A 13,923-nucleotide genomic window follows, 5' to 3' on the forward strand; every position below is an offset into this window, starting at 1 on the left:
GGTACTCTTTTTTTAGCATAAAAACTGTGCTGAAAAAGTCAGCTTATACTTGAGTATATACGGTATTATAAAGGAATAAATAATATACGGTAAAACAAATGAAGGCATTAGAGATTTTATACAAGCACAAAATGCAAAAGCCTTGTAAACACTGTGTCCTTAGTAAACGAGTTGTCCAAGGCATCATATTAGTTACCTTTCCTATGAACAAGCTATCAATATTAAGTTTAGTGTACAGGTCGAACACTTGGGAACATTACCAAGGCCGGCTCCAGGTTTTTATGGGCCCTTGGGTGACAGAGCCTCAGTGGGACTCTTGTGGAGGAGGCGGGAGTCGGGACACTGCGCGCCGCTGCGGGGGAGCGGACGAAGCGAGTGACGAGCCTACTTTTATGTTGACTCCGCCCATTCTCATTCATTATTCATGTGCTCTCACTCCACTCACATAGTTGTAGGCCTGATGTGCCTACAAATGCAGAAGCCGGACCGTAGCTCTGTGGGCCCCGGCACTTGCACGACTATGCCGTGCGCTGATGCCGGCCCTGAACATTACAACTTCTACATAACAGACATGATGTTCCATAAAATCTCACACTTTCAACCAGAAATTAAAATAACTTACATTTATTTTTTTTTGGCTTACAATGATATGGTTTGTTAACTTTGCAAACATACTAATAAATCAGATAATTTGTATAAAAAGCTTTAAATACACGACAAGTGTGCATATGCTTTGTAAACTGTGAGTGTTCAATTGGATTCTTAAGGAAAAGAGACAGTAAGTATCCAGCCAATATGCTGATACTGCAGGAAGGAAAAACTAGAAGTTCAGTTCCTGGAGTTCTGCAGAGTATCTATTAGTGTTTTATTATACTCTGCTATCTGTTTAGTTACATTCTTCATCACTTGCTTGTAGTCACTCTCTTGGCTCTTTGAAGCTATGACTGCATAGATAGATCAAGGATAAATTTATACTAAATAGACCTGCTATGTGTTCAAGTCCCAAATATGCAACATTATAATAGGCATCTGCATATAGAGTACTATCCATTTATCTCGGTGTGTATATACAGTATATAAATAAATATATATATTTATTTAGAAAGAGAGAGAGAGAGGTATGATACTATTTCATTATACCTTATATAACATTCAGGAGGGGCAGTTTCCATCATATATACCTAATATAATGTTAAAATGTAGGTAGATATATTGTTTTGACATGAATTTTCTTTCTTAATTTTGTTTGTTGTATTATGACAAGATCTTGCCAGACATCCATATATTCTATAACCAGGGAAAATGAATCAGTCTGTGTTAGACAGAGGTTCCTCAGGCCAACCAAATAAAATGATTTTGAGGGCCTACCCCAACAACACCAACCTAGGAAATAGACTATAGTACCTTCCAAATGTGGGTGTCTTCTATTGATCCTATGATACAATGATGGCCCAGTCCAACACTGACTGTACTATACAGAAAAAGCTTTTGTATTATATATCACTGATTGTATAGGCAAAGGACAGCAAAACAATAAAAAAAGGCAAGAACTTATTTACTTTATTACTAAACTAGTCTACTAAACAGTCTGTAAAGTGGCTACTATCTACCCAGGGGTGCTTCTTCCATAAGGTGACCTGAAGAGATGGCCTCAGATGGCGTCTCATGGAATATACTGTGGGGGTGGCATAAGAAAGGAGTCATATACAATGGAGGAGGGGTAAAAAATGTGGGGTCATATACTGTGGGGAGGGGGAAAAAAAGGCTGTCATTTATGCTGTGAGGAGGCAAAAAGGGTGTTATATGCCATGTGTTTGTGTTGGAGGGGGAAAAAGGGGGTCATATACTGTGGGGAGCCAGAAAAGGGGGTCATGAAACATGTTGTGGGTCAAAAAAATGGTCCCATTGTAGTTGGTCAAAAAAAAAAGGAGTTGTATATCGTGTGGGGGGTAAAAAAAAAGGGGGTGTTATAATATGTTGGGGCCAAATAAAGGGATTTTTTGATCTGCCAATGGAGGGCTTGTGTTAATTAGGGGGGCCCCGTCAAAACCAAAGACAGTTTTTTTTTTATAGTTCGCCTCAGGCAGCAGAGCAACTAGGTTTGCCTCTGCTTCTACCATCCGATTTTTATATTACTTACCTCTGACGCTAAGTTCCCACTAGTGTTGGAGTTTCTGTTCTTAAAAAGCAGTTAGATTTTAATGGGGTCCGCCGGATTTCCGTACGAAATCGGCAGAGAGACAAGGACTTTTCTCTCTACATTTTTCAAGTTGGAATGGAATGGAATCACTGCCCTAGTGTTATGTTTCCAAAAGACAAAGGATACATTCTTTCATCACAAAGTTGTTTTGCTCATGTTGTTGCCATTTTCTTTCCAGGTTTGTGAGCTGTGAATACAAAACAAAAAGAAAAATCACATGTAAGGGCTCGTTCACACGTGGGCAAAGGGGCGGATTTTGACAGCGGATTTCGCTTCAAAATCCGCCCCTTTACAATGGTGGTCTATGCAGACTGCCGGGCTTCTTTTTTCCGCTAGCGGCGGGCTGCTGCTAGCGGAGAAAAGAAGCGACATGTCCTATCTTCAGGCGGAAACCGTGGCGCGCTGGGCCATCCACTGGTTTATAAGTTATCCCCTATCAAGTGCCCAGATAGGTTAAAACCCATTTAACCCTTACATGATGCAAACATTTTTCATTTTTGTTTTTTAGTTCCCACATTCCAAAAGGCATAACTTCTCATTCTTCCATTTACATAGTCATACGAGGGCTAGATTTTTGTGTGGCAAGTTGTACTTCAAAATGGTACGATATATTATTCTGTATAATGTACTGATAAGCGGGTAAAAAATCAGAATGAGGTGTAATTAAAAAAGAAATAAAAAATGCAGTACCGCCATTCTCTTAATGGTTCTTAGTGATCCTAAATTTAAGGGTGTTAGAAGCCCAAACACAATGTACTGAATGCCATACGTCATTGATCCTTGCTGTGCCCCTGGTGAATTTGCCATTTTTATTTTTAAAATCCATTCATTTGTTCAAAAGATATGGCCCTTGGAAGATTATAGTGGGCAGTAACCATATTTTAGATGACCCCCAATCCAAATCAATATCAATCCAATCCAAATCAACCTGGAATTCCATAAGTAAATGGAGTATAAAGAGTTAAACAGGGACAAGTCATCTATGTGTACGTTCACCTACTTGAGAGTGAGTCTCATTTTCTTGCAGTTGGGATTTCAGTTTTTCATTCTCTGAATTGAGCTGTGTCATTGTCTTCTTAAAAGTGTCTCTGCGTTTGGTTAAAATGATTTTATCTTCTTGGAGTTTCTGATAAAATAAGAAAAAAATCTTAATTTACAAGGTATTAAGCTTTAAGAGAAAAGCTTTAATGTATTCTATCAATGTATTGCCATCATCTTGTCACTACCTGCATTACACATTCCCTTATAATCTCACACAATCTCATTTTCCATTTTCTTCCATTGGATTAAAGAAGCACTCCAGGCACAACACTATTTCCCATCCCTTAACCCCTCGCTTGACTGTCTGTCATTCTTCAGGCTTCTGCCCTCACATCCATATAATCCAGCTTCTTCTCACTCTGGAGCAGACCATCTTGCCTTTTATTTATTTTCCCCTATCAGTATGTTTCCGGGGAGGCAGTGGAATTACCCTTTTCTTTACATATATTCCCAAATTACTCAAGAGACCAAAAATATACAGTCAGGGAAGCTGTAATGTGATCTCCATTATAGACATGTGACACACACAGTCTTATATAACCCCTGATTCCCCCCAGCGGTGTCCATAATGCTGGTCACTTAGTTGCCAGCTGAATACTCGTTCCCCTTGCAGATACACCTTCCAACCCCTCCAAACATTTGCACATACATAATGTGTTTTTTTTAGGGAGCTAGGAATAAGAGTTTGTCAGACACCTCTATCAGCAGTTTATCTTTCTTGAGAACAAAAAGACTGGGAATGTCAAACATCTGCTTTTAGGGTAGACTCTACAATATGCATTTAATCATACAATATGTAGAGCCAACTTTAAGGTGTTTCCTGGGCTTTTGATGTTGATTAATTATCATTAAGATAGTTATCAGATCAGTGGGGTCCAATGTGTAGCACACCCACCTGATGAACAGGCATTCAGCAACTGACAGAACTATACAGTGAACAGAGCTGGAAGCAGATAGCTCCATCCACTGTGTAGTGAATCAAGTGAATGAAGAGAACAGGTGACTGTGAAGGTTTAGAGTCACCTGGCAAGCTATTTTACAGGGGTTTTAAAATTGATGACCTATCCATCATATGTGATCTGTCAAGGTCTGACACCGGAGTCCCACACAGATCAGCTGTTCTAGGAGCAAGCTGACATATTTGCTTTAAAAGGATATTCCCATCTTAAAGGGGCTCTATCATTGGGAAAAGTCATGTTTATCTAAGCACATACTTCCATAGCCTTTAGAAAGGCTATTCCATATCTACCTTTTCTATGTAAATCACCTCAGTGGCTTTTTAATGAGCCCGTTTTTATTCACATGCTAATTAGCCTCCACCGTGCACTCCGGAAGTGTCTGTAAGCACCGTCTGCTATGTGTTTGAGAGCAGAGAGATGAGCCATCATCATCATCAGCCTCTCTGTTCTCACACACATAGAGAATAGCAGACGGTGCTCACAGACACTTCCGGATTGCCCGGTGGAGGCTAATTAGCATATTGATAAAAACAGCTCATTCAAAAACTACTGAGGTGATTTACATAAAAAAGGTAGGTGTGGAATGGCCTTTCTAAAGGCTATGCAAGGATGTGTTTAGCTAAAAATCACTTTTAAGAATTTATGACACACGTACAAGATATGCCATAGGTACCAGATAGGTGTCAATCCCATCCTTATGAACCTCACATATCAGGAGAACAGTGATCCATTGACCCATGTTTGCCATTTGCTGCATTCTACGTATGATTAAGTAAAGAGTACTTATGCACAGCCTTTTCTAGTCAGATCAATGGGTGTTAAAAGGTTTAGCCTAAATATTAGTAAAAATTTAGGCAAAAATATTGATGATGATTAAATGGGGCATCAGTCTGACTGGAGATATATTCACAGTCAGCTGGGGCCGAGTTTGAATCTTGATTCCCTCTGTATAGATCAAGGATCAGATTATTATTATAAAGGTTGTCTGTTTTGGACAATGATTTTTTTTTTTTGCTAGAACAGTCCTTTTCAATGGCAGATCAGATAACCCCTGTAAGGACCTCTTCCACTTTATTTGTAAAAGTATTTAAAAAAATTTGGATATAAAATATGATTTCAGTATTTCCATGCCAAATTACTGTTCTCAGATTAGTGTTATACATCAGCTGATAGACTGGTTGCAAAATACATGATGTTTGACAAACCTATATAAAGATCTCTATGCTTTTCATCCCTACCAACTAGTCTGTTAAGCAATTTCTACAGCAACCAATAATTTGGTGGAAAATTTTGACAGCTTGGATGTCAGTCTGAACTCCAAATACACACAAAGAAATAGTGTGTAGCACTGGGAATAATTCTAGCATAAAAAAATCCCCCCCAAAATAACTATGTCGCATCCGTCCTAAAATATAGAGTAGAATTTGTGCATGAAACTTCCTGGGAATCATACTGTTGCCCTCTGTCAGAGTATGCCCGGAACTCTATCAATACTAAATGCAATAGAAATTAGAAATAAATAAAGAAATCTTCTATATGTCTTCCAGGAGAGACATGTCTAATCTTCTTGTGGACCATGCGTAGACTGTAGAAGACTTCTTTTAATTCATGGTTTGTCACTTGTGCAGGGGTCACTGTGTAGTGAGGAGGAGTAGGTAAGGTGTATCCATCACATACTGAATGGTGTGACTCTCATGCTCACCAATGGCAGAAAAGTGGTGACATATCAAACTATAAGTAATTTTAGCCTTGTAATATACAAGATAGATATGTATCCCAAAGGCAAACTGGGGTGTAGGTGTAGCAGTGCAGATAAGCTTTAGCACCACATATTCTTTATCCTGATCCAACAAATCTGACGCAGAACACACATTAACAGTTACCTTTTTCTTTTCTTCTGCTGAGGCCCTGAGGGCATCCAAGTCGCTGTATGTTTTTAATCCTTCAGACATTTGTTGGATTTTTTCCTTCAGGGTTGCCATCTCGCTGTTTATCTTGGATTCCAGCTGCTCCACTTTCTGAAGATCCTGTTGTAGACGCTGGCTCTCTAAGAGAACACATACGTAATTTAAGCTTTGTAAACTGGACTTTATGTGCAATGTAGGACAATGACTGAAAAGATATTTCTCCTCTCATGAATGCCATTTTACATGTGTTTCATAGATATAAGCGTTCTTTAAGGCTAAGGCCCTACGTAGCGAGCCGCAGATTGGCACGGGACCGGGTGTTGGACCCCAACCAATCACTGTTTCGTTCACTGAAAGCCGAATACCATGCATATGGCCGGAATCCGTTCTGTTCCTATTCAAGTGAACAGGTGCAGAGCTGCAGTTCCCAGTGTCACCACTACATATGGACAGGAAACTGCAAGTAGGGTATGGAGCTCCGTACATTAAAAAAATATATAAAAAAACCCAAAAGTTCTAAACCTCCTTTCTCTAGAATACATAAAAAGGTAGACAACTACTTTGATACACAGACATTAGGTATCCCTGTGTCCGAAAATGCCTGGTCTACTTATAAAATATTTTTCCTGTACGATGAACGTCAAAATCAAAAGCGCCAAACCGCTGGGTTTTTTCACTGTTTGGCTCCCGATTTAAATAAAAGATGATGTAAGCAATAGACATTCCCCAAAATGGTGTAACTAAATCTGACCCCGCCAGATTGTCCATGCAAAACCCCCCCAAAAAAACGGTTTCCAGGCGGAGAGGCCACATACGGACACCGAAGGTTTGCTTTAAAACCCATTGGAATGAATGGGTTGTAAAGCAGACCGCCGGCAAGTCATTGCCTGTCCAGTTTCTCCAAGGTTTAGGACGGAAACCCCGGGACGGACAGCGACAGTAGTGTGAACCCTCCTTTACAGAAAAGATGGTTCGGGACTGGAAAGCCAATAAAAAGGCATTAAAGAGTATCCCAAGGAGTAAGTATGCATTAAGAAGAGGTACCCCACAGAAGATGGGTAGTTTTATACGGCAAGTATATCCCAAACTCTATACTTTAAATAGAAAAGTTGGGGGGTCATCTTATACGCCGGAAAATACGGTACATAACTATCTTTAATATGTTTTGGTAAATAGCTAAAATACCAAAACTTGTGTCACTGTCCAAATACTTCTGGATCTAACTGTATCATTTTATAGAATTATTAGATTCACCAATAAAAGTCTACTGTCAGTTTTAGGGTGTTGTCCCAGTCAAACTATAATAAAAAGCCACAAAAAAGAACAAAACTAAAGAAACAAACCAACAAGCAGACAAAATACACCAGCAAGGAATGTTGAAAAGAACTTCAGGCATCACAAGCTTGTACTCCACTCCACTCAAAATACGTTGGAACCTTGCCCTATTCTTTTATTACTACTAACAATAAGAACATGTTTTCCCTGACAAGATTTAGAAATCACTATACTGTATGTGTGTTATAATTTATTTTAATCTAACAGGGTTAGCAAAGAAGTTGCCACTAAAGAATAAAAGATAAATAATAACTGTAGTCAGGAAGAGGATACAGGCCGGTTCCTTTAGATATGCTGAGAAGTGGCAGAAGGTATGTACAAAGCAATCCAGCCTGAGACCAAACTTCTTGACCCTAGAAAAAACATCTGAGGAACAATAGCATTAGTGAAATTGTTTACTCTGGGCAGCTTCCTCTTTCTTCTGTGGGGTTGCTGATTTTTTTTTTTTTCTTTTACCGGCATGCCATTAAAAGATGTTTAGATCACATTTCATCTTGGCTACACTCTCTGGATCCCAATCTATTTGTTAGGCTGTAAGCACACTCCACTGCTATGAGTGCATGCTACAGAATGGGACACCAATTTATCTAAACTGTCCAGATTTTATAGCAAGCGAAATGATAGGTCAGCCTACAACTACTCACAATAATCTTTCCCTCGCTCAGAAAAAAGAAACACCATCTCTGTTGTATTGGAGTCTTTTGAGTTTATACTTTACATGCGTGGCAATGTTGCACACTATTACAGAGCTTTGTTGCAGCGGTTCAGGACCTCTACCTTATAAACAGGTAACATAGCAAGATATAGTAAGGGATGGAATTAGCTCACGCTACTTGGTCTTTAGCAATAATTATAAGTTACAGCTTTGGTTAGATTAACTGCTATTCCATTGTAATTTTTTTTTTTTTTTTTACAACACTACATCTTGGCATAGAAATACGGCAATTGTTGGATTTTCTGCTCTTGCTAACCATTTCATTCTGCTGCAGAGAGAATACGGTACATATTGAACTTGCTACACTGGCCTGCTTTCTACAGGAATTAAAAGAATCCGGAGATATACATCCAGGTTCAGTGCTAAGCTTAAAGGGGTTCTATCACTGGGAAAAGTCATTTTTAACTAATCACATCCTTGCATAAGCTTTAGAAAGGCTATTCCACACCTACCTTTAGTATGTAGATTGCCTAAGTGGTTTCTGAATAAGTCTGTTGTTATTCATATGCTAATGAGCTTCCAGCCAGCACAGGAAGTTCCCAGCAGCACTCGTCCCTCCTCTTATCTCCTATGTGTGTGTGCTAACAGGAATCTGAGTCATCATCATCATCAGCAGCCTCCCATAGGAAACAATAGCAAAGGGGTGCACAATGTATTGTGCACCAGTCTAATTAGCATATGAATAAAATGGACTTATTCACAAACCACTGAGGCAATCTACATGCTAAGGATTAAAGGGGTTGCCCTGGAATAACACATCCTCTGTAGAGGCCCGGGGTAGGTTTAACATAAAAAAAAAAAAAATACTCACCTGTCCCCACCATTCTAATGGCACAACAGCAAACTTGGCCGCATGCCATACCTCGAAAGCCCTGCAACTCATGTAACTCAGCGGCCTCAGCAGTCACTGGAAAGGAACCAGTGACGTATGTGATTGACTTCACCATTCCACTTCCATTGACCACAGTGGTCACGTGGGGCACAAGGCTTCCGAGTTCAAGGTGTGGCACATGACCAAACAGACTGCGATGGCGGTCACTGAAGCACCGAGGACAGGTGAGTATGTTTTTTAAATTATTTTATTTAACACCTGCCCCAACACTCCCAGAGTTTGTCCGATTTCTGGACAAACCCATGAAGAATAAAGTCCCATTGTAGACACAGTATAATGTCCCATAGTGGCCCCTCCACACAGTATAAAATCCCATAGTGTCCCCTACGGATTTCATTACAAATTTTCCAAAAATTTCAGGTTTGTCCAAACTCAAAATTTTGGGGTTTGCTGACCCCAGTGAACAATTATTATGCTCTGAGGTCTCTTCAATCTTCACATTATAATGAGCGGAGGTCTAGGAAATGTGAGCAAACTTTTAAAAAAAACAGTGTAACTCACATCTCCTGGGCTCCAGTGCCGGTCTTCTGGCCTCCTGAATGATACCAGAGACATGTGGGTTATGTCGCTGTTGTGAAGCAGAATGATGCCAAAAGAGGCCTCAGGAGTCACTGATGTCACTCAGTAGAGGCGTGTAACCAAGTTTGTTATGTTTAATCATCCCACCCTGGGCTTCCGCTTGTTATACTTTGGGATTTGAAGAGACCCTAGAAGTATAATAATAGCAGTTCCATTTCGGCCCTGGTCTTATAACATTCTACTGACATTTTTGTGGAAAGAGTTGTATAACTGATAAGGAATGTGAGTGTATTTTCATACAGAAGAAACAAATTATTCTCTTAATATATGACTTAATACAGTGTCTCTAAAGGAGGCCATATTTTATGCTGGCAGATGTTGTAGGAAATAAGGATGGCTCACTTGGATTTCTACTGCCCAATCTTTTATTCTCAGGAAAGAAAATGCTTGCAGTGGAGTATCAGGACACATGTACTGCTCAGCTGATTGAGAATGCATGTGAATGGCAAATCAGCGGAATTCAGCTGGTGGCTGATTTAGCGTTTGGCAGACAGGTATATATTTTGACGCATACATGCGCATAGGCCATTTATATAGGCTTATCATGTCTCCCCTTAAACACGTTTTCTCAAGACAAATTTATCTCCTTTAGGCTAAGGCCACACAGAAAAAAACGCGGCAGGAACATATTGCGGCTCTTCCCGCAGTGCTTTAAACTGAAAGTTCGCTGAGTTTTCCTCCGTGGACTTTCTGTTACAAATACAAATGGGGAAGCCGCTGGCATTTCCTTAGATATAATTGACATGCTGCAATTTCCAAAACCGCGCTGGTTTTGGAAATCGCAGCGTGTCTGCACTGCGGTTTTTACCACAAAGTGGGCATGGGATTTGCAAGAATCCCATCCACTTTGCAGTTACTGTAAAACTCCTCAATTTTTTCTGCAGCATTTCCGCCACAGGCAATTCGCTGCATTTCCGGCCCGTGAGGGCCCGGCCTCAATCTCCTCTTATAACTGAGGTTTTCCATGCCCCTTATCACTTTTGTGGCTCTCCGTTGAACCTTTTTGAACTCTAGGACATCCTTTGTAATGAACTTGTGCCCAGAACTGAACTGCATATTCCTGATGGGGCTGCATCAATAATTTTTAAAGTGGTAATATTACATCCCTTTTCTGCGAGTCCATACCCCTTTTTAATACATGACAATATCCTTCTAGCCTTAGAAGCAGCTGATTGACATTGCATGCTGTTTTTTTATCTATGATCTATAAGTACACCCAGGGTCTTCTCCACCAGTGACTCTCCCAGCTTTTCTACCCCTAGGATATATGTTGCATGAAGATTAATCAGATGCATAACTTTACATTTATCCACATTGAAGCTCATTTCCCATGTGGATGTCCAAACACTCAGTCTGTCCAAGTCTGCTTGTAACCTACATACATTCTCTATAAACTGCACTGTACTACTTAGCTTGCTGTTATTTACAAAAATAGAAATAATACTAATATGTTGACAGCACATACAATTTCACATATTCTTCCGAGAACCTCTTAAAATATATGGTGAAATATCACGAAAAACCAAGAAAAAACCAGAAATTTTTGTATTGGAACAGCATTCCGCAAGTAAAAGTTCGCCTTTAAATCTCTCAGAAATCTTCAATTACTTTAATAAAGGGGTTATCCCATCAGTGATAATGATCCTCTATCCTGCCTGTGGCTAAGGGACCAGTCTTGTAGCTCTCTGCCTACATGCCTAAATGAAGTGAAACAAACATACATGTTCATCATTTCATTTAAGCAGACAACCACAAGACTCTTCCTTCTCTATATCAGTGGGGATTATAGAGCTTGGACAGGGTATCAAGGTAAGTGTCAGTAGTGAGACTACCTCTTTAAGCTTGATTTAACATATTGATCATAATAAAGCACATAATATCTGAAAAAAACTTGCTGTGGATGGATGTTTGTGTCTTACCAGATGTCAAATTCTTTGCAGTGCTCTGAGATTTGTGCATTTCAGTTTCCTTAAAAGTAAGGTCCTCCTGCATAATTTTGAGGTCTTGAGAGGTAACTGACGAGATTTGTTTCATTCGGTTTATATTCTGTATAAGATTAAAACGGTGCCAACATCAATACAGTTTCATAGGGAAACAGAAACATTATATAGGAAACCATGAAAACCAAATTGATAGTACATGTCCTATTTGTAATGTCACGCACTTACTATATGAAGAAATGTCTGCATTGTGGTGCCAGAGTACAGGCATGATAAGACAGCTCTACATAACAAAGGATATCCTTGTGTCCTGACAACTGCTGAAGACTCACCCTGCTTGAATGTTCCAGTAGAGTGACAATATTTGCTTCTATCTCCGACTTCTGCTCCATCTCTTGATTCTTATTTTCTTCAAAAGTGGAAAGAAATCCTAAAAGCATAACCACAAAACTGTGAGCGGAGAATCTAAAAGCATAGTGACATTAAAACAGACATAGGAATAACATTCTATTTACTTGATCGTGCTCATAACCAGTAAAGGACAATCAAGTCAATACAGTAGAATTAATAGGGATTTCTTTACATCGATCAAGAGAAAATCGTTTCCAAGTGACCTCCGATATGGTTACTATAACACAGCAAGATCATTACAGCAAACTGGATTGAGAAGTCACAAATGGAAATTTCCTACAGAGAAGGTGTCTCAGGTGATTTTAATATACTGGGTCAAAGTACTGAGAGCTAGAAGAAGATAACACTATAAAGTACTCTAGGGCCAGGATCCTGAAAAATGCCAGACCGGGACTCAAGACATCTGCAACAACTTTCATTTGAGTTCTCCGCTAGTTACTTATAGAGTAACTACTTTATTCATAAATCCACAGCTCAGGTAAACAAAACAAACTTGCCTATTTCTTCACTTATTTGCCTCTTTCTGTCACTGATCAAATCTGTACAACCCCTTTATTGAGAGAAGTGCAATAAAGCTACTCTTTAATAAAACTCACACAACATATTACAGTAGTCCTGTGATTTCATGTGTAAATATAACAAGCAAAATATAGGAGCACACCCAAAGAAATTAATCTATTTTATTAAACCAAATATTAAAACCACTGAAGGTCAGAGGTTCCTCGGATGCCAAAATAGGGTTTAATAAAATATATGAATTTTTTGGGGTATGTTCCGATATTTAGTGTTTTGGATTGTTACATCTGAATTTGGTCTTTGTTTGACAGATATAGAGTACTTACTCATAGAACAGGAGGATACCTGTCCCAATAGGACGTCTAATAAAAATTAAAAACAATTGTATTCGTTTCCATTTAAAAACTGTTGACCTAACCTAAATATAATGTGAAACAAAAACAAAAATCCCTAAACCCCCTGCAATAATAGCGCAGCTGCCAATTAGATTCCTGAGGGAGTAGGAATAGTAACCCTATGACTGCCGATAACACTATTATGCAATCAAACTGTGTATCCTTTTAAGATGGTACGGGACGTAGAGGGTTAAAGACACTATTTAGTGCCCATGTAATAGATACTACCAGCTATTTCTAAACATTCCTCTGCTGTCAGTCTTAATCCATTTCATTTCCCCGGCGAAACCCACCACAGACACCTCTTAGGTTCCCCCTCACATATAGATTCTACCACTATACCAACTAACGCGTTTCAATGTTCCCTGTATATGGAAACATATCATCAGAGGCAGTACTAACGATCGAACCTAGCTAGCTCTTATTTGCTATAATACTAGCTGGTCTGTTCCATTCAATCGTGAACCAGGAGCTCAGTTTATCAACCTAGCAGTATCCTAGGTTCTAGGCGATATTAACATGGAGTTTCTATTATTTCCCATTTCTTAAATCGCAACTCCCCGCTGGCATTATTGTACAGCCCACAGGGAAACAAATTTTTAAATGGAAACAAATAAAATAGTTTTTAATTTTTATTAGACGTCCTATTGGGACAGGTATCCTCCTGTTCTATGAGTAAATATCGTTCATTATATAGGATTATTGGGAACAAATTTATTAACAGATATAGAGTACCCCAGATATTATTTAGCCTAGTCTGTCTTTTCACATTCTCGTTACTTTGGTGTAGGACATAAATAGAGAAATATTGACCTGTACTGTACTGTGCTGTATGTAAACCCTCAAATGTAAAGCTCCATGGAATTAATGGTGCTATATTAATTAATAATAGTCAATTGAGCCATTCACAGGTCACTGTTCTTTTACATTAAACAGCTCCTAAATTGATATTAAACTAGTGACATAGTGATAGTGTAATGAATCATACCTGTACTTTGTCATTTCATGCCCACAATACTGAGAATCCTATCTT

At 39.1% G+C, this 13,923-nt stretch overlaps 1 protein-coding gene across 1 annotated transcript in view; it reads right to left on the reverse strand.

Moving 5' to 3' along the window:
- Positions 1-608: 608 nt before the first annotated feature.
- IFT74 (intraflagellar transport 74) overlaps positions 609-13,923 on the reverse strand; it is a 106,993-nt gene continuing 93,678 nt past the window's right edge. Inside the window, exons 15-20 of the mRNA XM_075279479.1 lie at positions 11,901-11,998; positions 11,548-11,674; positions 6,084-6,247; positions 3,201-3,326; positions 2,327-2,387; positions 609-944 (exon numbers count right to left, since the gene is read on the reverse strand). Of these exons, the coding sequence (XP_075135580.1) occupies positions 829-944; positions 2,327-2,387; positions 3,201-3,326; positions 6,084-6,247; positions 11,548-11,674; positions 11,901-11,998 (692 nt within the window). The 3' untranslated portion in view covers positions 609-828. The remainder of the gene's footprint in view (positions 945-2,326; positions 2,388-3,200; positions 3,327-6,083; positions 6,248-11,547; positions 11,675-11,900; positions 11,999-13,923) is intronic.

Source organism: Leptodactylus fuscus, chromosome 1, assembly GCF_031893055.1.
Source record: "Leptodactylus fuscus isolate aLepFus1 chromosome 1, aLepFus1.hap2, whole genome shotgun sequence".
Taxonomy (NCBI): Eukaryota; Metazoa; Chordata; class Amphibia; order Anura; family Leptodactylidae; genus Leptodactylus; species Leptodactylus fuscus.